Source organism: Nannobrachium achirus (assembly GCF_963921795.1).
Source record: "Nannobrachium achirus genome assembly, chromosome: 4".
In the NCBI taxonomy this organism is placed as follows: Eukaryota; Metazoa; Chordata; class Actinopteri; order Myctophiformes; family Myctophidae; genus Nannobrachium; species Nannobrachium achirus.
In genome coordinates this window covers 69,441,366-69,463,605 of record NC_137813.1, presented here as the reverse complement: position 1 = coordinate 69,463,605, position 22,240 = coordinate 69,441,366, and the positions used below count along the sequence as shown (strand labels likewise).

The 22,240-nt window shown below is 43.6% G+C and overlaps 2 protein-coding genes and 1 long non-coding RNA gene across 3 annotated transcripts; 2 read left to right on the top strand and 1 right to left on the bottom strand.

The window, feature by feature from the left end:
* Window positions 1-325: 325 nt before the first annotated feature.
* LOC308284209 (monocarboxylate transporter 7-like) lies at window positions 326-21,156 on the bottom strand (the record flags this gene model as incomplete). The annotated part of the gene is made up of 3 exons (XM_080724757.1): window positions 326-594; window positions 16,337-16,566; window positions 20,855-21,156. 3 exons carry the CDS (start codon window positions 21,154-21,156, stop codon window positions 326-328), a joined length of 801 nt encoding a protein of 266 aa, XP_080580883.1.
* Window positions 3,022-4,414, top strand: LOC308283664. Its single transcript, XR_013961948.1, has 4 exons — window positions 3,022-3,720; window positions 3,923-3,997; window positions 4,200-4,241; window positions 4,352-4,414. It is a non-coding gene; the product is annotated as an uncharacterized lncRNA (long non-coding RNA).
* On the top strand, window positions 5,184-8,938 carry LOC308284210 (piggyBac transposable element-derived protein 4-like; the record flags this gene model as incomplete). Its single annotated transcript, XM_080724758.1, has 2 exons — window positions 5,184-5,315; window positions 7,227-8,938. Exons 1-2 carry the CDS (start codon window positions 5,237-5,239, stop codon window positions 8,936-8,938), a joined length of 1,791 nt encoding a protein of 596 aa, XP_080580884.1. The 5' UTR covers window positions 5,184-5,236.
* Window positions 21,157-22,240: the final 1,084 nt, after the last annotated feature.

The window sequence follows — 22,240 nt, the reverse complement described above, 5'->3', positions numbered from 1 at the left end:
TGTAAGGACCAACTGGGTCGATCAGCGGCTCATATAAGGTAGAGCGTCCGAATTGTGGAACCAGAAGGTTCCCAGCTCCATTCGAAGTCGAAGTGTCCTTGAGCAAGACAATGAACCTCTACTTGCCCCCGATGTGCAGGTTGGTGACTCGCATTGGTTTCCTCCACCACCGGTGTATGTGCGTGCGTGTGTGAATGGGTGAATGTAATGCACCATTGTTGTAAAGCACCTTGGATAAAGGCGCTATATACAGTAAATGCACCAGTTACCATTTATATGTAGTGGTCCTTTAAAACGTGGGCACTCCCAAGGCCCCAGCTGTGTCCTAACAGCAGGCGGGCTGCTTGGCGGGACTGCAGCTCTCTGGCGCCACCTCCAGGTCCACCTCCAGGAAGTCTGGCTGCTCGTTGTCCTGAGAAGAAGAAGAGGTCCCGTCCGGGGAGCAGGAGGGGCCCTCCTGCCTCCCCGCGGCCCTCCTGCGGGTGGCAGCCCTGGCGGGCACCACCAGCGCCAGGCAGGCGGCGCCCAGCCCCATGCCCACGGCGCACGAGTAGAAGGCCGAGCCGTAGTTCTCTGTGGCGTCGATTAGCACGCCTGAGGGTGACACATGAGAAGCGGGTGTTGTTAACACATCCTGTGCCAAACTCGTTCCTGAACGAGTTAAGAAAAATAATGTACGTGTGCCAGAGTTATCTAACTCGTCCCTGAACGAGATAAGCTTTCCACTGGAATCCACCAGATGGCGCTCCTGTGCAACCTATGAGTGAGGGTCCATGTGCTTGTAACATACTGTAAACACTAAACCACGTGATCCAAATTGTTATGTTTCTGGATGTCATCTCTGGGTCAAATAAACTAAACAACAGTGGTGGGTCTTTTCTATAGGATCAGTAAGGAAAACAACACACGTGGCTGTGTTCTATAGGTCACTTCATGTAAACATAAGTCACACCACCCAACACTATAAATACTGCACTCACGCCCCCAACCTGTTGATGGGAGTAGGTTGGCATTGAGAGACAGAGATACAGAGAGAGAGAGAGAGAGCATTGAATTTGATTTGAGATATTGATTGAGAGAGAGTGTGTGTTTGTGATTGACTGGTGTGGTGACCGTTTGAGAGAGAGAGAGGAGAGAGAAAGCGAGCGTGTTTGGAGCGATTGAGGTGAGACTTGCGAGTGTTTGTGTGTGTGTGTGTGTGTGTGTGTGTGTGTGTTAGCGTGTTAGCGTGTTAGCGTGTTAGCTGTTGGTGTTACTTGGTGGTGGTGAAGGAGAGGAGGGAGAGGTAGTGTGTTTTTTCGTCTGTCTGTACTTGTCTGTCTGTTTGGTGTACTGTGTTGTCTAAAAAAAACAAAAAAACAAAAAAAAAACGTTCCGTTGTCTGTTGTCTGTGTGTTTTAGTGTACTGTTCGTTGTGAGGGCGAGGAGGAGTGTTTTTTCGTCTGTCTGTACTTGTCTGTCTGTTTGGTGTACTGTGTTGTCTAAAAACAAAAAAAAAACGTTCCGTTGTCTGTTGTCTGTGTGTTTTAGTGTACTGTTCGTTGTGAGGGCGAGGAGGAGTGTTTTTTCGTCTGTCTGTACTTGTCTGTCTGTTTGGTGTACTGTGTTGTCTAAAAAAACGTTGTCTGTTGTCTGTCTGTGTTAGTGTACTGTTCGTTGTGAGGGCGAGGAGGAGAGAGAGGGAGAGAGGAGTGTTAGTGTAGCAGTAGCCTAGTTTTAGTTTATATCGGGTGTCGGGTGGGATTGGATTAGTTTTAGTGAGTTTAGTTTAGTTTAGGGCCATGCCTCTACTTTCCAAAAGACGTCGCCGGGGTCCGCAACCAGGCAAGGGACAGCCAACAATCCTCCAACTGTTGAAACGCCATATTGACGATGACACAGACGAGGAGGTAGAAGCGGAGCCTGTTCAGCCACGTACTAGTGGCAGGACGGCGACCGTACCTGGACGTTATTGCCCCCAAAACCCCGACAGCGATGATGATGATGATGATGATGTTTTTGATGATGATGAAGGCCCCTATGGCGAGGGAGACTCCGAGTGGAATCCCCAACAAGGAGCGAAGCAGGCTCGTTGTGTGGACGACATGGGTAAGAATTGAAACGTGAAATTACATTGTGTTTTATCAGTGGCGTCAGTTCAGAAAAAGGTATGGTATGGCAACATGACTGGTGTCTTGCACGCCGCTGAGCGACAGTGAGCGGTTGCTGCCGAAAGTCGGGGGGACGAAGATGGCGAGAGCAGCTCTCAGCGTGTCGAGAGCAGCTCTCAGCGCCATCTTCGTCCCCCCGACTTTCGGCAGCAACCGCTCACTGTCGCTCAGCGGCGTGCAAGACACCAGGGGGTCCGCAGCAGTGTGCCGACGGGCCGTTATTCCGACACTAAAACTATAACCCTAACTCTACCCTAAACCTAACCTCAGTAAACCTTACCTCAGTAACTAACCTGCCGACGCTAAGTAACTAACCTGCCTTACGCTAAACTAACCTGCCGACGCTAAGTAACTAACCTGCCTTACGCTAAGTAACTAACCTGCCGACGCTAAGTAACTAACCTGCCGACCCCCAGCTGCATACCCCTGCTGTACCCAGGCAGGGGTAAATGCAAACAGTCAAATAAAAGTCAAGGAAGCACAGAAAATGTCTTTGCTGCCTATACAATCAAATGTATTTTATAACATATCAGTCACTTGGATCCTAAGTAGGATTTTGTGTTCATCATTCATCTTTTCTTTATTTTTTTGTGCCAACATGCACAAAACGTACAGTTTCTTTTCCTGGCACAGATAAATGATGATGATGCTGCTGCAGAAATGCAGTCAAACAAACTTCCTATAAAAGGAAACTCATCTATGCTGACTTGTTTCCATATGTGTCCTATATTCAATTCATAAAACAAGAAATAAAAACACTGCACAACAGGCACGTGCACACAGACATCAAAGGGGGCTATATCTGTATGTAAAAAAGTGCCCTCTCCAGACCATGAATGCAGTTTTCACTATGAGAAATGAGAAATGAAAATGCCCCTCTTTCCATATGCCATACATGAAGGCAGCATTCAAGAGAATTGCCTTGTCCAAACTCTCCTGAACTTGAATGCAGCATTTTATGTTGAAAGAATTGCCCTCTCTGTGTAGAAATCCATGCTGTTACACCACATCTCCAGTATTGACTTGATTATGCTTAGTTCAGTGTGGTATCACACATCTAAAATAGCAGACCTCCAAGCTCACAAGTAAAAAAGTGCCCTCTCTCCAGACCATGAATGCAGTTTTCACTATGGTGAAAGAAATGCAAATGCCCCCTCTTTCCATGCCACACATGAAGGCAGCATTCAAGAGAATTGCCTTGTCCAAACTCTCCTGAACTTGAATGCAGCATTTTATGTTGAAAGAATTGCCCTCTCTGTGTAGAAATCCATGCTGTTACGGCACATCGCAAGTATTGACTTGATTATGCTTAGTTCAGTGTGGTATCACAGACCGAAAAATAGCAGACCTCCAAGCTCACAACGCGTCGCGCAGCGACACGTTGGAGGTCTGCTATTTTTTCGGTGTGTGATACGTCTGCTATTTGTGATATTTCCAACAAAAGGCCTTTTTGAAATATCTAACATTCTCTGCACGTCCCTGCTGCAAACCTATACATTTTCAGATTCTGAGGAGGAGGTGGAGGAGAGAGGAGAGGAGCCTCGCCGGGCAAGAGTTGAGTCTTCCTCAGGTATAGTAATACAAATAACAGAAACCATCTTGCATTGCACTAGATAAAATCACATTTCTGTTGTTCAAATGTATGTATAATTTACATCAAAGTCATGGACCACACAGATGCATGCATGACAGAGCATGATGCTGGGGTTGAATATATATTTTCCTAATTTATTTTCCCTTTGTCCCCAATGGAAAATGTTATTTGATTACAGAGGATGATGCAGAGATTTTCCTGACTCAGTCCAGGCATGCAGGTACTCGCCGGGCAAGAGTTGAGTCTTCCTCAGGTATAGTAATACAAATAACAGAAACCATCTTGCATTGCACTAGATAAAATCACATTTCTGTTGTTCAAATGTATGTATAATATACATCAAAGTCATGGACCACACAGATGCATGCATGACAGAGCATGATGCTGGGGTTGAATATATATTTTCCTAATTTATTTTCCTTTTGTCCCCAATGGAAAATGTTATTTGATTACAGAGGATGATGCAGAGATTTTCCTGACTCAGTCCAGGCATGCAGGTACGTACATACAGTAAATACAAAAACCATCTTGCATTGCAGTAGTCCACTCATGTAGTTTACATTTTGTATATACCTTTTCCTAAATGGGAAATAATTTGTGATTACAGAGGACGCAGAGGGGAGTGGGATTGTCCCTGCTGACCAAGGGCCATCTCCGTCCAGCCATGCAGGTAAAAAAAAAAGCCATCTTCCACAGCAGTAGTTCAGGGATAGCCTAGGCAACATTAGGCACAGGTACCAACATTACCAAAGTAGATGCATTATAGGATAACTGCATTTGACATATGAGCTTATTCAGTCACTCAGATGATGGCTAAATGTCTAAATAGTACGTTGATTTGATGTGCATGATTTTTACAGACGCACACTGACGGGACTGGGACACTGATGGGATGGGATGGGATGGGATGGAATGAGGGACACTGAGATGGAATCAGAGCCATGATTTTATTTCACTGGGGTTTCAGACACACTGATGGAGGACCAGCCAGGACCACCACCTTCTGCTGCTGCTGTAGTCCACTCATGTAGTTTACATTCTGTATATACTTTCTTCCTAAATGAGAAATAATTTGTGATTACAGAGGACGCAGAGGGGAGTGGGATTGTCCCTGCTGACCAAGGGCCATCTCCGTCCAGCCATGCAGGTAAAAAATAAAGCCATCTTCCACAGCAGTAGTTCAGGGATAGCCTAGGCAACATTAGGCACAGGTACCAACATTGGCACACTGGCAGAAGTGAGAGTTCAGTCATGCAGTTTTCAATTGGAAATATGACATTATGTGGTGTCATAATCATTCTAAATGTTGATATGCACACTGACTAATATCAAGAAATGAAAAATGGCACTTCATTTTGATGTGCATGATTTTTACAGACGCACACTGACGGGACTGGGACACTGATGGGATGGGATGGGATGGGATGGAATGAGGGACACTGAGATGGAGGGAGAGCCATGATTTTATTTCACTGGGGTTTCAGACACACTGATGGAGGACCAGCCAGGACCACCACCTTCTGCTGCTGCTGCTGGCCCATCTGTTCACCGCAAGGCTAAGAAGAAAAGTGGTGAGAACTTTTTCTGCTCATCACACTGGATCTCACTGCCACATAATATGTCCATCCTTATTCTGGCTTTACTTGCAGCATGGCAAGGCCATAGAGGTCAAAATCATTTTGATATCTGTCAATGTAACTTCAGTTGAATCACTTACAGTTGAAGTCTACAGTGTACCACGTCTGTTCACAAACAATAGCCGATCTACAAGCTCACAACTTGTCACAATGTGATGTGGCGTGAACTTGTATATCGGATATTGTAGGTGAATGTTCTCTACCAGAATAGGGATGCAGAATAGGAACAGTCCAGTCTAATGATATTCACAATTGTTGCTCATGATTTGGGGGAAATGTTTACATATGTACGTACAGTAATATGACATACAGTTCTAAAAAAGTTCTAAAACTTGAAGTACAAAGTTATTTTCAGTCAGTTCTAACCAAAATGGCTATTATCTCAACGTTTTCCTTGCAACATAATCACTAAATTATCGTCACTGTCGGGCAGAAACCTTGCATCTCCAAGTTTCAAATGTGTACGTCTTTTGGTAAAGAAAAGCCCTGCTTCATCATACAAGACTGTCGCACAAAACTAGTGAAAACAGCCGATCTACAAGCACACAACGCCTCGCAGCGCGAGGCGTTGTGTGCTTGTAGATCGGCTGTTTTCACTAGTTTGGTGCATTGTATAGATGATAAATACAAAAGGAACGGTTTTGGACATACAAGGTTTCCACCCATCAACGACGATATGCTATAAATATAAGGTGCTGGGAGTGAAAATTATAATGTAGGGGTGCCTTGTAACTTCAGTTGAATCACTTACAGTTGAAGTCTACAGTGTACCACGTCTGTTCACAAACAATAGCCGATCTACAAGCTCACAACTTGTCACAATGTGATGTGGCGTGAACTTGTATATCGGATATTGTAGGTGAATGTTCTCTACCAGAATAGGGATGCAGAATAGGAACAGTCCAGTCTAATGATATTCACAATTGTTGCTCATGATTTGGGGGAAATGTTTACATATGTACGTACAGTAATATGACATACAGTTCTAAAAAAGATCTAAAACTTGAAGTACAAAGTTATTTTCAGTCAGTTCTAACCAAAATGGCTATTATCTCAACGTTTTCCTTGCAACATAATCACTAAATTATCGTCACTGTCGGGCAGAAACCTTGCATCTCCAAGTTTCAAATGTGTACGTCTTTTGGTAAAGAAAAGCCCTGCTTCATCATACAAGACTGTCGCACAAAACTAGTGAAAACAGCCGATCTACAAGCACACAACGCCTCGCATCGCGAGGCGTTGTGTGCTTGTAGATCGGCTGTTTTCACTAGTTTGGTGCATTGTATAGATGATAAATACAAAAGGAACGGTTTTGGACATACAAGGTTTCCACCCATCAACGACGATATGCTATAAATATAAGGTGCTGGGAGTGAAAATTATAATGTAGGGGTGCCTTGTAACTTCAGTTGAATCACTTACAGTTGAAGTCTACAGTGTACCACGTCTGTTCACAAACAATAGCCGATCTACAAGCTCACAACTTGTCACAATGTGATGTGGCATGAACTTGTATATCGGATATTGTAGGTGAATGTTCTCTACCAGAATAGGGATGCAGAATAGGAACAGTCCAGTCTAATGATATTCACAATTGTTGCTCATGATTTGGGGGAAATGTTTACATATGTACGTACAGTAATATGACATACAGTTCTAAAAAAGATCTAAAACTTGAAGTACAAAGTTGAAAATTATAATGTAGGGGTGCCTCGGATTAAAACAAATATTTATGGGGTGCACTGAGACAAAGACGTTTGGGAAACCCTGACATACATACCACATGAATGAAAACAATATATATATATATATATTTTATGGTAAATGTATTTCTATGATTTACAGTTGGTGGCAGGCCCAGAAGAAGAGATGCTTCCGAGTGGGTTGATGAACGCAGCTGGAGCCCCAGGCAGTTTCCATTCACTGGACTTCCGGGCCCTTGTGGGAAAGCAGCAGATCTTCTTTCAGACAACCCAGTCGACTATGCAGAGCTGTTCCTCGATGATGAGTTGCTTCAGCATATTGTAGACCAGACCAACCGCTATGCTAAACAGAGCATCGACGCACTGGCGGCAAAGCTGGCCGACAAGCTGCCATTTTCAAGGGTCCGCGCTTGGACGGAGGTGACAGTGGTGGAGATGAAGACATTCCTGGGCCTACAGTTTCTCACAGGCCTTGTGTGGAAACCCACCATCGAGAGCTACTGGGCCACAGACGAAGTCATAGCAACGCCATACTTCAACAAGACCATGCCCCGCAACAGGTACCAGCTCATTTGGAGGTTTCTGCACTTCAGTGACAACATGGAGATCGACGGAGAGGACAGACTCCACAAAATCCGCCCCGTATTGGACATGCTGCTCCGGAAATTCAAGGAGATGTACAAACCTCACCAAAACATCAGCATTGATGAGGGAACACTCCTGTGGCGTGGACGGCTGAAGTTCAAAGTCTACAATCCGATGAAACCCATAAAGTATGGGATAAAAAGCTACGTGCTGGCCGACTCAAAAAGTGGTTACTGCTACGCAATGAAGCCCTACTGCGGCATCAAGTCTTCCCTGATGGACACAGTGAGCTTCCTGATAGAGGGCCTGGAGGGACAGGGCTATCGTGTCTTCCAGGACAATCTTTACAACAGCGTTGAGATGTCGCAGCTCCTCCTCAGTCACAGCATCCACTCGTGTGGCACACTTCGTGCGCACAGGGGAGAACCGCCATCCATCCGTGAAGCGCAGCCGTCTAACCTGAAGGTAGGGGAAACAGTGTCTCGCCACACAGATGATGTCATGGTCCTGGCCTGGAGGGACAAACGTATAGTCCGCATGATATCCAGCTTCCACCAGGATACGATGAAAACTGTTCAGGTGAGAAAAAAAGGGCCAGAAGATGAAAACGGCAAAATCACGTGGATCACTGTCTCCATCACAAGGCCTCTCTGCGTGTGCGACTACAATGACTACATGTCGGGAGTTGATAGGATGGACCAACGGATTTCGTATTATCCCTGGACCAGGAAGACGATCAAGTGGTCATCTAAATTTGTAGCATACCTTATGCAGATCGCCCTCGTCAACGCCTTCATCCTCTTCAGGGCAAACAACGAAGAGGACAAGACCTGCAGGAACCTGAAGAAGTTCATCATGCTCGTGGTGAAAGCCTGGACCAGACCGAAACCTGATGAGGCTGAGGAAGCAGAAGGTCAAGAAGACCCATGTGATGTCCCACCTGATGCCCCAGCTGCACCTGCCCCCACCTTCCGCAGAAGGTCTGCGTCTGCCCCTGCTGCGTCTCCCCCTGCCGCGTCTCTCCCTGCCCCCCTTGGCCCCACGCCTAGGGGACCTCGCAACAGAGACCCTGAGACCAGGTTTGATGTGGACTTCTCAGGTCATGTGTTGGAGCAGATCAGACCCACCGCCCGTCAGCAGCAGCCTTATCGTCCCTGCCACGTCTGCAGCCACCAGGGTGTCCGGAAGGAAACGCCGTTTGTCTGCCCAGGCTGCAGATATACAGCCTTGTGCCCCTTCCCCTGCTATTTCCTGTACCACCAGAGGTGAAGAGCTCTTTGTACACACACACAGACACACACACAGACACACGCACACACGCACACACACACGCGCTCCGGAGGGCGAAGAAATCATTTTCTATTATTTAGCACCTTTGAACATTGAACCTTGTGATTTATTTTTTCCTATTTATTTTGTTTATTTCTATTATTTAGCACCTTTGAACATTGAACCTTGTGATTTCTTTTTTCCTATTTATTTTGTTTATTTCATTATTATATGGTAGTGATAATGGTGATAATAATCTAGGTCATATATAATTTTTATAATATAACAAAACAAAAATATAACATACTGTATGGATGGATTATTGCCACTATTATCACTATTGATGTAATTGCTATTGTTGTTGGTAATGATATAACGGCGATATAAAATGTCACACCTTGGAGTGCTCTTGGTCAACTTGGCCAGTCAATCAACAAATTCATACATATGTGTGAGAGAAAGGATGCAGCTTTGAAGATAAAGCACCTTCTCTATTTTTTCTATTTATATTTTTGTGACGGGGGAAAATAAATAAATAAGTGTAATAAAAAAATGCAAGAACATTACCAGGGGTAGAGCCCAACAAGCTCGTTGCTTCTCAGGGACTTCTTCAGGGACTTGGGCAAGTTTGTATGCATATTTTTGTTACTTCTATTTTTTCAATGTATACTTGTACAATGCACCAAAGAACTGAACATAAACTGAACTGAACTGAATTCTAATGATATTTCTGACTCTTTTTTTCGAATGCATTTTTACTGTTTGACAGCTGAGAGAACTAGCTGTGATTCAACTATCCATAGTGGTTTTCTAATGAAAATTGTGGGTTTGGCAATATTTCACTAAAACACCTGGTGGAGGTGAATGCTAAATAGTAAAAGTGTCACATTTGTATTCAATAACAGTACTTCAGTAAATGTACTTACTTTCCATCACTAATTATTAGTAGGCAGGGGTTGGTGCCATGCCATGGGTCCAACATGACATTCTCTATAGTGCTTCAGTTACAGCCATCATGTTGTCATGATGCAGAATGAACACATGGGGGAGCCAAACCACCTCATTCTTGTTTACCAAGGCCTCTGTCTGTCTGTCAAGGCCAAATGACAAACAGAAGCTTTTACAGTATTTTTATAATGAAAGACAACAGTCTTAGTGAAGGGAAACTTGGTAACACCACAACACTGTGCTAGCTCTGAATGCCAATGGCCATTACAGGTACTCTGAGAGTGTACAAATGGAACCAAATGGACCCGTAAGGGTCCATTTGGTTCCATTTGTATACCACAAAGTCATTGGACATAAACCATAACCAGTGTTGTGTCATGATGCAGAATGAACTCTTTGGGGTGCCAAACCAGCTAGCTCATTCTAGTTGACAAGGCCCTTCTACCTGCAGGTCATAAGGTCAACAGACATCATTTTATTTTTAGAATGAAAGACGGCAGTCTTGGTGAAGGGAAACTTGGTAACACCACAACACTGTGCTAGCTCTGAATGGCCATTACAGGTACTCTGAGAGTGTACAAATGGAACCAAATGGACCCGTAAGGGTCCATTTGGTTCCATTTGTATACCACAAAGTCATTGGACATAAACCATAACCAGTGTTGTTGCGCAGAATGAACTCTTTGGGGTGCCAAACCAGCTAGCTCATTCTAGTTGACAAGGCCCTTCTACCTGCAGGTCATAAGGTCAACAGACATCATTTTATTTTTAGAATGAAAGACAGCAGTCTTGGTGAAGGGAAACTTGGTAACACCCATAGACTGTAGAAAAATATGGACGAAATGACGCCATTGGTTTCTATGCAGCGCAAACGGCCCTTTTCCACGCCTTGAAATGGGTGTCGCCATCATAGAAATAAATAGAATTGTAATGCTACCAGAGATGCTATTGGCTGCCAACGGTCACGTGCAACGCAAGGATACTTGGGAGAATGTGTTGAGCTCTGCCGAAAATACAGCAGACGAAGAAGAAAACGTGGATCGCCCACAAGCCAACAACGCAACAACAACAACAACACACAGCCTATTTTTCTACAGTCTATGACACAGACGGACCGCAGTGACAGTAAATGTCCGAATAACTTTTTCATTTTGCCACGGAGATTTGAGCACCGAAACGTTTGGACTCTGGAGTAGCCGCTGCAGCCGCCGCTAACCAAGCCTGGGTTCCCGAGGCTACCGCTAACCTGACCGGGCCGTCTAGGACTCTGTACCCCGCATGGAAGCCTTGTTGAGGACTCCACTTTTGAAAGTGCCCGTGTAGTTCCGCTGGGTCTTATAATAATCCAGTTGTCCACTAGCCCCATATAGAACCTCACCCGTCGCTGCATACTGTTGTGTCTCGAGGTTATATGGGGCTAATTGTCCACTAGACTTTTCACAAAGCAAAGAGGCATTCGTCCAGAGAAATATGCATGTGTTTATTCATATTTATTAACAGGGATTTGTGATGTTTATAGGACTGAGGTTGCAATGCAACCTCAGTCCTATAAACATCATATATAGTTCATAGTTGCATTCATAGTTCTCAGTCACACCTCTTAACAAAAGCTGACAACAATTTGACACCTATGTTAACAATGCGATTACTGTAGGAATGGATGCAATATGCATATGAATTGTCCATTGTGACTACAGTCTGTGATTGTGACATGCTAAGTAGCCTACAGTAGAAGAGAAGCTGGATTCACGAATGGATTCATGAACTAATTATTGAGCTGACATGCAGTATCGTGGGTTAATTATTCCAGGAGGCTAAAGAGGTTATTTCAATCAGCGATCGTAAATGCGCTTGATTCATGTTATTTGTTTGATTGAGGGTTTTTACAGTAGCAGGCCTACATCATTCAGCATATTCCTCCTCTTTGATTCAGTCAATTTCATTCTGGTTTATATTTTGGAAATAAAATGTGAGATCAACCTATGTCTATTTGTGTGCGTTCCTATGCAAATTTGTGTGACATTTGTATGTGTGAGTGAATGTAAGTGCTAACTTAGTTTGACGTGCTGCAGACTGTTCTATTGACAATTATACTGTAGCCTCAGTGTTATTTTCAAATGTTTTAATTAATACCATTTGGTGAGGCTAAATGTTGAGTGTTTCTTTTTAGTTTTATATTATATTATAGGCTATACCACTTTATATACGAGTGGTTACTTGGGAGAAATACATTATTACCTAATAGCCGTTCTAAACCTACAAAAAGCCAGATAATTGCCATAACATCACGTCGCTGAAGTCTGCTATGACCAACTTCAAATTCCAAAAGAGCTCCCGACCGAGATCTCCCATCCTGGCTCCAACAACAGGTATATGAGGTATGGCAATTATACAGGATAGCAGGACATGCAACTTCATATAAAAAGTGCTGTTTTCAGTTTCCAAAATGTTACATGAAATATTTGATAAATGGTCTGAAGTAGGCCTAATGTAAAGTAAGTCTGTGGTAGGCATATGATTGACAAATTATCAAGAATGCCATATGCCAATGTTAAAGAGGAGTTTATAAAATAATATAGGCTTCCCTTGGCTTAGAACATAGGCTATTTTGGCTGTAAGTGGCCACTAATATGTTGTCTGGTGTCGATATGTTTATGTAGGGCTATTAGCTTAATGGCATGCCATACTTGCACAAATCAAGACGAGAAAAAACAAATAAAGACGCATTGTTTTGGTGGCATTATATATAGGCTTGTTACACAATCGGGCAGTAGGTAGCCTTCATAATAAATAAATACCAAGTCGTGTATTTGTGGCTGATATGCCTATAAGAGTAAATACATTGTAGGCGAATTAACAAAAACGATGTTTTAACATTTATATAATTATAGAGAATATATGTGTGTTTATTTATGTCCTCACTCATTTTAATAGCTCTGGATTAAGCGTCTGCTAAATGTACATTGTAACCTGGGTTTGTATAATAGATTTATTTTGTAAAAATGTTTACACGCCGTTGTACAAAATAAACCGATCTAGCTAACAGTGCGTCGCATTACGACGAGTTGTTAGATCTGCTCTGCTCTGGGTAACCGAATTGTGCATCAGTGCATGCAGGCTGGCCGCAGATCAGTTTCATCAGAAGTCGGCCCCGCCCCCACCCCGCAACTTTATAATTTATTTTAAAATACATTGGACCAAATTTCGACAAAACGCATATGATGGTGATTGAAAGGCTAGCGATAACTAGCGACAGGAACCATAAAGTATTCATGAAAATGTTAATTAAGGTTAGAACACGAAAGGGGAAAATGAATGGGATCCAATGGTGAACAATTCTTTTTGCTATCGGCCGAGGGGGAAAACAGCGCAACTAGCGGCCAATCATAGGAAGTTTTACTTCCGTATTGGAGTCATTTTAAATCGGCAGAACTTGCCCCTTGGTAACACCACAACACTGTGCTAGCTCTGAATGGCCATTACAGGTACTCTGAGAGTGTACAAATGGAACCAAATGGACCCGTAAGGGTCCATTTGGTTCCATTTGTATACCACAACCTTGGACATAAACCATAACCAGTGTTGTGTCATGATGCAGAATTAACTCTTTGGGGTGCCAAACCAGCTAGCTCATTCTAGTTGACAAGGCCCTTCTACCTGCAGGTCATAAGGTCAACAGACATCATTTTATTTTTAGAATGAAAGACAGCAGTCCGGAGGTTTGTCTGAGATGTTTGTTGTGATATGCAGTTGAGCATTTGATGTTGGCCTGGCAATATTTCACAAATAAACCCCCTTTCTCTTCTCTTGAGAAGTGATGTGGGTCAGAAAATAATTTCTTTTGTGTCATAAATTCAAAATAGAACGTCTTATAAACGTACTTTTTTTGGGTAGAATAAGGAACACTTTCTCAGCAATTCCATTTTGATATCACATTTGGAAATATTCCTGGTTGAACTATTACTGTGGCACAAGTAATTACTGTGCCTGGGTAGCTCAGTCGGTAGAGCTCTTGCCTTTGTACCGCAAGGTCATGGGTTCGATTCCGGGCACCGCCAACTCAGCGTATGAGTGCGGCAAGTACTGGGAGCTGATGGTAGGTGTGGCGCTCCACCTCAGCAGTCCATCTCCCAGGGGTCTAGCGCATTGTAACGGGGACAGACTCCCGCGTGTTACCGGCTGATACCGACAACAAGCCACTCCCGACCTACTTATATCAAAAACATGTGTGTATCTCTGAAATCCATTTCTGTGAAACAATATTATATGGAATATTGTACTTTGACGATGTGCACATCAAAATTTCAGGAAATAATGATGCAGCTGCCTAGTTTCTATAAAAAAATTATCATGACTCACAACATATTCTTTCATGGAGTTCCAGCCGAAACAATGCTGAAGGTTACCACAAAACAGAGCACTATTTTGATATATTTTTTTATAAATATGACTAATATGACTATATATGATGAATATTTTTTTACTTTTGTCTACTTCACAGTAAAGTAAACATCCTAAAGATACTTTTTCATATAGGCCATGTTGAGATAGAGGCAACAGTGACCGTTCTGTCGCATTGTCAAACATAAAAATGCGATTATCTCAGAACCTAGTTTGAAAGGGAAGATTTAGCGGATGATGCTCTCAATTCAACCGCAAAGGAATTCTACATGGAACCTTTTTTAGACTCAACGCTCGTCAACATGAAAGAATAAACCCTAAAGTTTATCCTGATGTGTTTGTTGTTCATATAGCACTTCATATAGCAAAGTTACAGCTGTTTCAAAATGAATGGGAGTGAATGGTGGCAGGGACCTTTTTCTGATTTGGAAGAAACCTTGGCGGCAAATGTGTTAAGGGCCGTCGACGTCCGCGCCGAGAATGATCATTGTAAGGCTACTGTAACTAATTATTGCGACCATAGGTCGCATTTACTATCAACACCTCCACCGGCTGTCCGTCCGTCCGTCTGTCACACGTCACGCACACGTCACACTTTTGCCCTGCTCATATCTCCACAACCGTTGCCCCCATCCATGCCAAATTTTGCACACACACTCCTTACCTGCCAAACTACAACCTCCAAGGACCCCCGGAGCTCCCGGAGCTCCAGGGACCCCCAGTTACCATTTATATGTAGTGGTCCTTTAAAACGTGGGCACTCCCAAGGCCCCAGCTGTGTCCTAACAGCAGGCGGGCTGCTTGGCGGGACTGCAGCTCTCTGGCGCCACCTCCAGGTCCACCTCCAGGAAGTCTGGCTGCTCGTTGTCCTGAGAAGAAGAACACCTGGGGGTCCCCCCCAGGTGTAAAAAATGACCAAATGTGCAAAAATGACCAAATGACCACCCCAACGGGGCTGCTCACGGGGAATTCCTGGGGACCACCCACTCCTGGTGCTCCAGAACGGATGCAAAAGTGGTGGCGCCCCCAGTGGAGGACCCCCTCCACTGCAGCTCACATAAAATGCCGTAACTCCGGCTAGGAGCGTCCGGGAGAGCCGGGGCCGGTACCTATTCGTCCGCCAAGGCAACGCGGAGACCCCACCCCTCATTTCTCACATGGCCCTCTTCTAGCGCCACCTTCAGGCCGATTTCTAAAACACATTTTTGGACACTGCTCCTACAGTTTTTGCCCTAAAATCACGCAAATCGCTACACAGTATGTCTACACTCATCCCATCAACATGAATCTGTCCCATATAGCGCCACCTTCAGGCCGATTTTTAAAAACACATTTTTGGACACATCCATGTTGATGACATGACTGTAGAGATACTGTGTACCGCTTTGTGTGATTTTAGGGCAAAATCTGTAGGAGCAGTGTCCAAAAATGTGTTTTGCAAAAATCGGTCTCATGGTGGCGCTAGAAGAGGGCCATGGGAGAAATCAGGGCTGGAGGTTGTGAGTTGCCATCCAAGGCGAGTGTGTGCAAAGTTTGGCTTGGATAGGGGCAACGGTGTCGGAGATAAGAGTAGGGCAAAAGTGTGACGTGACGTGATGTGACGTGACGTGACGTGACGGACAGATGGAGGGACTGACGGAGGGACTGACGGAGGGACAGCATGCGGAGGTTTTGATAGTAACTGCGACCTGATGGTCGCAACTAGTTAATATAGAGTGTTTGGTCCATATGCCTTCAACCTTATCTCCTATGAGGACAAAAAAAGCAGTTTAAAAACTGTTGGGTGCCAAGTTATCCTTCAATCAGGATAGAGCGGGGCCTTCCTCCAATCATGGTCGAATGGGGGCGCGCCTTACGCGCACCGAGGCCCGCCCCCACTTGATCATGATTGGAGGAAGGCACCTACATGAAAACTGAAACTTAAGTGAAATCACTTACCCTAATGCGTAATGCAATCCGTAATGCAATCCATTGGTGAACGCTGTGTTGTTTACATCAAACATGGCTGCCTGTATGTAAGTCTCAGAGAATAGGAATGATATTCTATACCTCCCAGTGGGGGTCCCGCCAGTCCAGCGAAGCTCTGGATGCACACGTAGACCCCGACGGAGGAGGCCATCCTCTGCAGGCCCACCACGTCCTCCTCTGCCAGCAGGGGGATGTGTGTGGAGCCCACCGTGCCCATGAAGAAACCGTAGAGCGCCGAGCACACCGCTAGGCCCCAGAACTCCCACACCACCGTGAAGGCCAGCAGCACCAGGCCCAGCACAACCACACACCTAACGGGGAGGGGACCATCATTGTAATTATCGTTTATCGTGATAAAAAAAACAGTCACAATAATTGTATCGTGGAGACGTAAATGTATCGTGAAATTATCCTACGTCGGGCACTGGGATCAATTCACCTTTTATTTGCCAGGCTATATGGCATCGGAAGTGGTTTATTGGTCCCACTAAAAAAACTCCCATTCATTTTCCCCATAGACTTTTACAAAAATATTTATAACAATTGTGTTAAGCCTCGAACCAAGCCATCCAGGATTGCAGTGAATCATGACCATAAAACCTTTGATCCTATGTGAAAACATATTTTAATATTAGATTATTTGATATACTGCATTTAATAACTACCCTTTGTTTAGCGATATTCAAAATGTTCTTTTCATAGAAACAAAGGTTTTATGATGATTCACTGCAATCCTGGATGGCTTGGTTCTAGGCTTAACATAATTGTTATAAATATTTTTGTGAAAGTCTATGAGGACAATGAACAGGATATTGTTTAGTGGGACCAGTAAACCACTTCCGTTGCGATGCTCTATATCTGGTACCACTTAAAGGCTCTATAATTGGTAAATTGGACCTGGAAATTACGTAATTGATATACTGTAGCAAGTAGATCTGCTATTCTTTGGCCACTTTTTCGCCCCTTAGTTTGGCTTTCACCATGATTGATTGATTGATTGATTGATTGATTGATTGATTGATTGATTGATTGATTGATTGGAGACACAATGCAAAATAAATGCGGAGGTGAAAAGCTAAGCAAAAGGTGTTGACCTCTGAACATCTGTCAATAAATGTCAATAAATCAATAGAGACCAAATCAAACTACAATTTCTTTGTTGATTATTGTTACAGTGGTCCTACAGCATAGTAATCAGCTGCCATTGTACTTTTCATCCATACATTACTCCTATTACAGTATTATTACTACTTATTGTTACTCGTTTTTATCATTTTTCACCCTATACTTTAACATTACTAATATTACAGCACTACTCTCACTAAAACATCTGTATAGTTTACATAGTTTGCAATATATTCATACAATTTTGCCTATCAATTGGTGACACCTTGGTGAACAATTTTTCTATTCACTATATATGTTTTAAATGAGGTCTTGAGGCTCATTCACTATTCAGAAGGCAAAATTTCCATAGGCGGAGGTCTTTTTTAATCATCTTTTCCTTGGTAAATGATCACAGCAGGACAATTTGGTCAGAGAAATGTGATGTTTTACACTGCATTTTGAATTTTCAGGGGTTAGCTGACATTTGGTGAGTCAAGAGTAGCCACAATCATGGTAGTTTTGTGCCCACAACTGTTCCAATTTGGGCATACATTTTAGGCGGATTTTTCCCCTGGACCCCCCTGGTCCAGTAAATCTAATGTCTCATTCAACAGGTCTCTCTTAGTCTGAAACACGTTTAAATCAGCTTCCAACTACTTTGAAGGAGCTTGTTTATTCTTTTTAATGAATTGCTAACTACAAGAGTGCCGCACAGATCTACAAGCTCACAAGTCACAAGCTTGTAGCTATTTTCACACATATAGGCCTGTCACAATTATTACAGAATCGTCTTATCATAATTAATTGACAAAATCACAATTATTTTGGCATAATCGTTTTGTGTAAAAAATAACATGTTCATATATTTCAACCACTTTCAAAAATAGTAATAATATCAATGTTCTTTTTATAAAGTGTAAAGTTGTCAAATATGTCGGTAATTTCTTTGTATATTTAGGTCATGTGTCATATCCGCCATGTGCAACTTCAAAGCCTACAAGCCCAACATAAATGTAATTGTCAACGACAAAAAAAAACATTTAAATGTATTATTATCTGAGCGACAATTAATCGTCAAGTAAAATGTCATAACTGTGAGAGCCCACTCACAGAGGTGTCAATTGGGTATGGGACTACAGGGGAGACAAATAAAATGTACTTATAAGTACAGTACTTCATGTCATATTAACTATTTTATTTAGAGTTTAGGTCCTATTCTGCAGTGGCTGGCTCGCCTGACTGGTAACTCTAAGCTGTCTAACCCTAAACATTGTTTTCATCTTATCCTCAGTCGGCGGAAAAGAATAGGCGAACGGCCGGGAGGGGGCGAACAGACTTTGATGTTGCCATACCTTAGCAACAGGCATGATGAATTTCTTTTTCTTCAATTTTGAGGTATTTTCTTTTTAACGAACGGCCGGGGGGGCAGTGGTGAAAGTGGTTTGAAATTGGCTCTAACCCCCCAAAACCCCTGAAATGCATAGAAAACTGCATTTTGGCATAGTTATACACACAATAAAAACACTACAGGTCCTACACCTGAATTAGGCAATGACATTACATTTACTGTAACATGAAACATGATTGAAATCCTAAAGGAAATATCTATAATAATAAGCCTCTTCATATTGTTCATTGTTCCATACAGAAGGGTAAGCAGTAGGGTTAGCAGAATCACATAAGATAAGATAAGATGTTTATGGTCACTGTACAACAACATTTTGTTTAGTATATCCACATAGACACATACAGTAGCAGCATCAACAAAGAAAGAAATGCTGGTAGAGCAACATTATTCTATCCTAGTCAAGTCACCATATCCTGCTCTCTTATTTGTTGTCTCCCCAGGCCCCCACACACATGTAAAGCATGTTTGAAAGCTCTATATAAATTCCAGATAATATAGATTATTATTAATATTATTATAACCAGTTATCTAAAGTAACTAAGTAAATTTACTAAAGTACTGTATTTAAGTACAGGTTTTAAGTATAGCCTAGCCTACTTTACTGGAGTATTTCCAATACTTAAGCTAGATGCAGAATAGAATCATTTTGGTCTATTCTGTCTTTGGTCTAGGCTGCATCGCATGCAGGCACCATGGCAGGCACAGTGCCACAGACAGACACGAGTCTCTCCTAGAGATGGGATTTATGGCTCTTTGAAGTGAGCCGGATCTCTGGGATCCGTTCCTTTCAAAGAGCCGTTCAAAAGACTGGCTCATTCGAAGGAACGGCTCCCTACTGTGAACCGAATCATATCGTTCATTTCAAAGAGCCGTTCAAACGACTCGATTCGTTCACGAACGTCCCACCTCTACCCGCTCCGTGTCAAACTGAAACAAACAGAATCGATTACACTGACCTACACAAACCCACGGGAATAATTTAGAAGCACTTTATCAGAAATTATAGTCTAACTAGTAACACTTGTGTAGCCTACTGTATGTTAGTCTGACTTTAGTATAGGCTATTGTTTTCTTCCTGGACGTGCGTTTGTGGCAGGTTTTTTAACATGGGATTTTGACAGCTGGCTTCTCCTCCTCTTAACGGAACCGCCCCCAAATGTTTTAACGGAACGGGGGTTCCGGCCGTTCCGGCTCACTTTCACCACTGCCGGGGGGGCGAACAGACTTGTTAGCGGCAGTGGTGTCAGTTCAGCAAAGGCTAAGGTATGGCAACATGACTGGTGTGTTGCACGCACGCGAAGACACCTGTCATGTTGCCATTCCTTAGCAACAGGCATGATGAATTTCTACGAACGGCCGGGAGGGCGAACACACCTGTATTCCCACTGCCCTACTCAGGGACGTGCTGGCCATTGGGAAAAGCGGGACAACTCCCGAAAGGCTGGTTCATTTCCGGCCGGTCCAGGTCGCCCATTAGGGAAAAAAATCAAATGTCGGCCTTTGTTCCATTCGATTCGATTCAATTTCGATTCATAGGGTGACGATTCGATTACATCACGATTATTGCGTTTTCCTGCGATTTGCGATTCGAATCACGATTATTGCGATTTTCCCCAAAAAATTACAGCTTTTTTATATTAAAACATTTTAAAACAATTCTAAACAATATAAAACATTAAAAGTTGAATCATATACTTCAATGCAGCCAAATAAAGTCAGTCAATCTTTCTGACATTTATTTCAGCCAATGTGCCAGTGGTACAACATTACAACAACATGTTCCTGGTCAAGATGCCAGAAAACACAGAACAGAACGTCATAAAAAAGTCATAAAGTCATAAAAAAATTAAAAATAAATCGCTGTGCTGCAGGCCTACAGCACTGTTCTAGCTTTAGCCATAACATGACATCCTCATGACCTAAAACTGTTCCTTTAGGACCTGTACTTACTCTGACTGAAAGTGGTTATTTCACCTTCAGGTTAATTTTGCCTAAAAAAAAGAAAATCGGGAAAATCGATTCTGAACTTTGAAAATCGATTAATTGAATCGCCGGCATTAACTTTGCACAGGCCTACTACTCACCCCAGCATCACCAGGGTCTTTCTGCAGGGCAGCCTGTTCATGGCCGTCCCGATGGAGAGGCGCCCGCACACGTCCGCCACCGCCATGACAGACAGCATGTAGGCCGCCATGCCCTCCTCCACGCCGCGCCGCTTGCTCAGCTCCACCACGTAGAGCGGCGGCGCGAAGACGCCCAGCGTGGCGAACAGCCCGAAGAGCGAGTAGCAGATGAAGGCGGGGTCCTCCAGCACCGAGAAGTCCAGCAGCTTATTGGCCCTGCATGGAGGCCGCGGGTCCTCTAGCGCCACCTGTATGACACGCATGGATTATTGTTATTATTAGGTAGCTTTGATTTTCAGTTTTTCACAGATGAACGCATACATACATCACAGAACTGCACATAAGTACATAATACATACCTAAAAATACAAGAAGAAGAAAAGAAAGTAATTCCAGGGGACGCATGGATTAAGGCAAGGCTCACAACTGAAAATGTATCTATGACCAAGTCCTAATGTAACCTGACTCGGTATTGAGTTCACAAGTTCACACAACACAGCCTCCATCTGGAATCGCTCGGAGATTGGAGCTGACACCGACCCACGTGGAGCAGAAGGGCAAACCCCGGGGGCACGGTGGCGCAGTGGTTAGCGCTTCGCCTCACAGCTAGAAGGTCCTGGGTTCGATTCCCGCCGGGGGACGCTGTGGGTGCTGGCGGCGTGTTCCTCCTCCGCGTCATCAGCGCCCACACCCTAGGTGGGGTCGGCGATAGGGCCTTTCTGTGTGGAGTTTGCATGTTCTCCCCGTGTCTCCTAGGGTTGATACCCTCACAAAAACATGCACGTAATCCTGGTCTCAATAATGCCTCCCCCTGGCCAGCCGGGGTGCCTGATGGAGGGGAAAGGAACTGGTTGGAATAACGTGTTCCTTCCACGCGCTACGTCCAAACCAGGGAAATCTCCACTGTCAGGTGAAAAGAAGCAACTTGGACTCCTCATGCATAGAAGGAAGCATGAGGTCAGTCCGTTGTCTCCCCAGGCGCGGCAGAGGGAGAGCATGAGCCCAGGATTACATAGGCAATTAGCACTGGGTGAAAAAATGGGTTACAAAATTGTGGGATAAAAATTATAAAAAAAAAAGAAGCAAACCCCACTTGATCTAGACTGAGAACTTCTGAGAATCATATCGAGATTTGAATTTATCATGACCATTTATCATTGTCTGTCACACATTGTCTGCTTTTTCCATGTAAACCGGGGGTGTTCAATAGGGGGTCCTCAGAGTTATTACAGGGATTACATTAAATGTCTGAGAAATGCACATTAACATGAATCCAACATATACAAACAAAACATTCATTTACACAACACTGATGACAGTGCTGTTAAAAAAAGGTCTATGAAATCT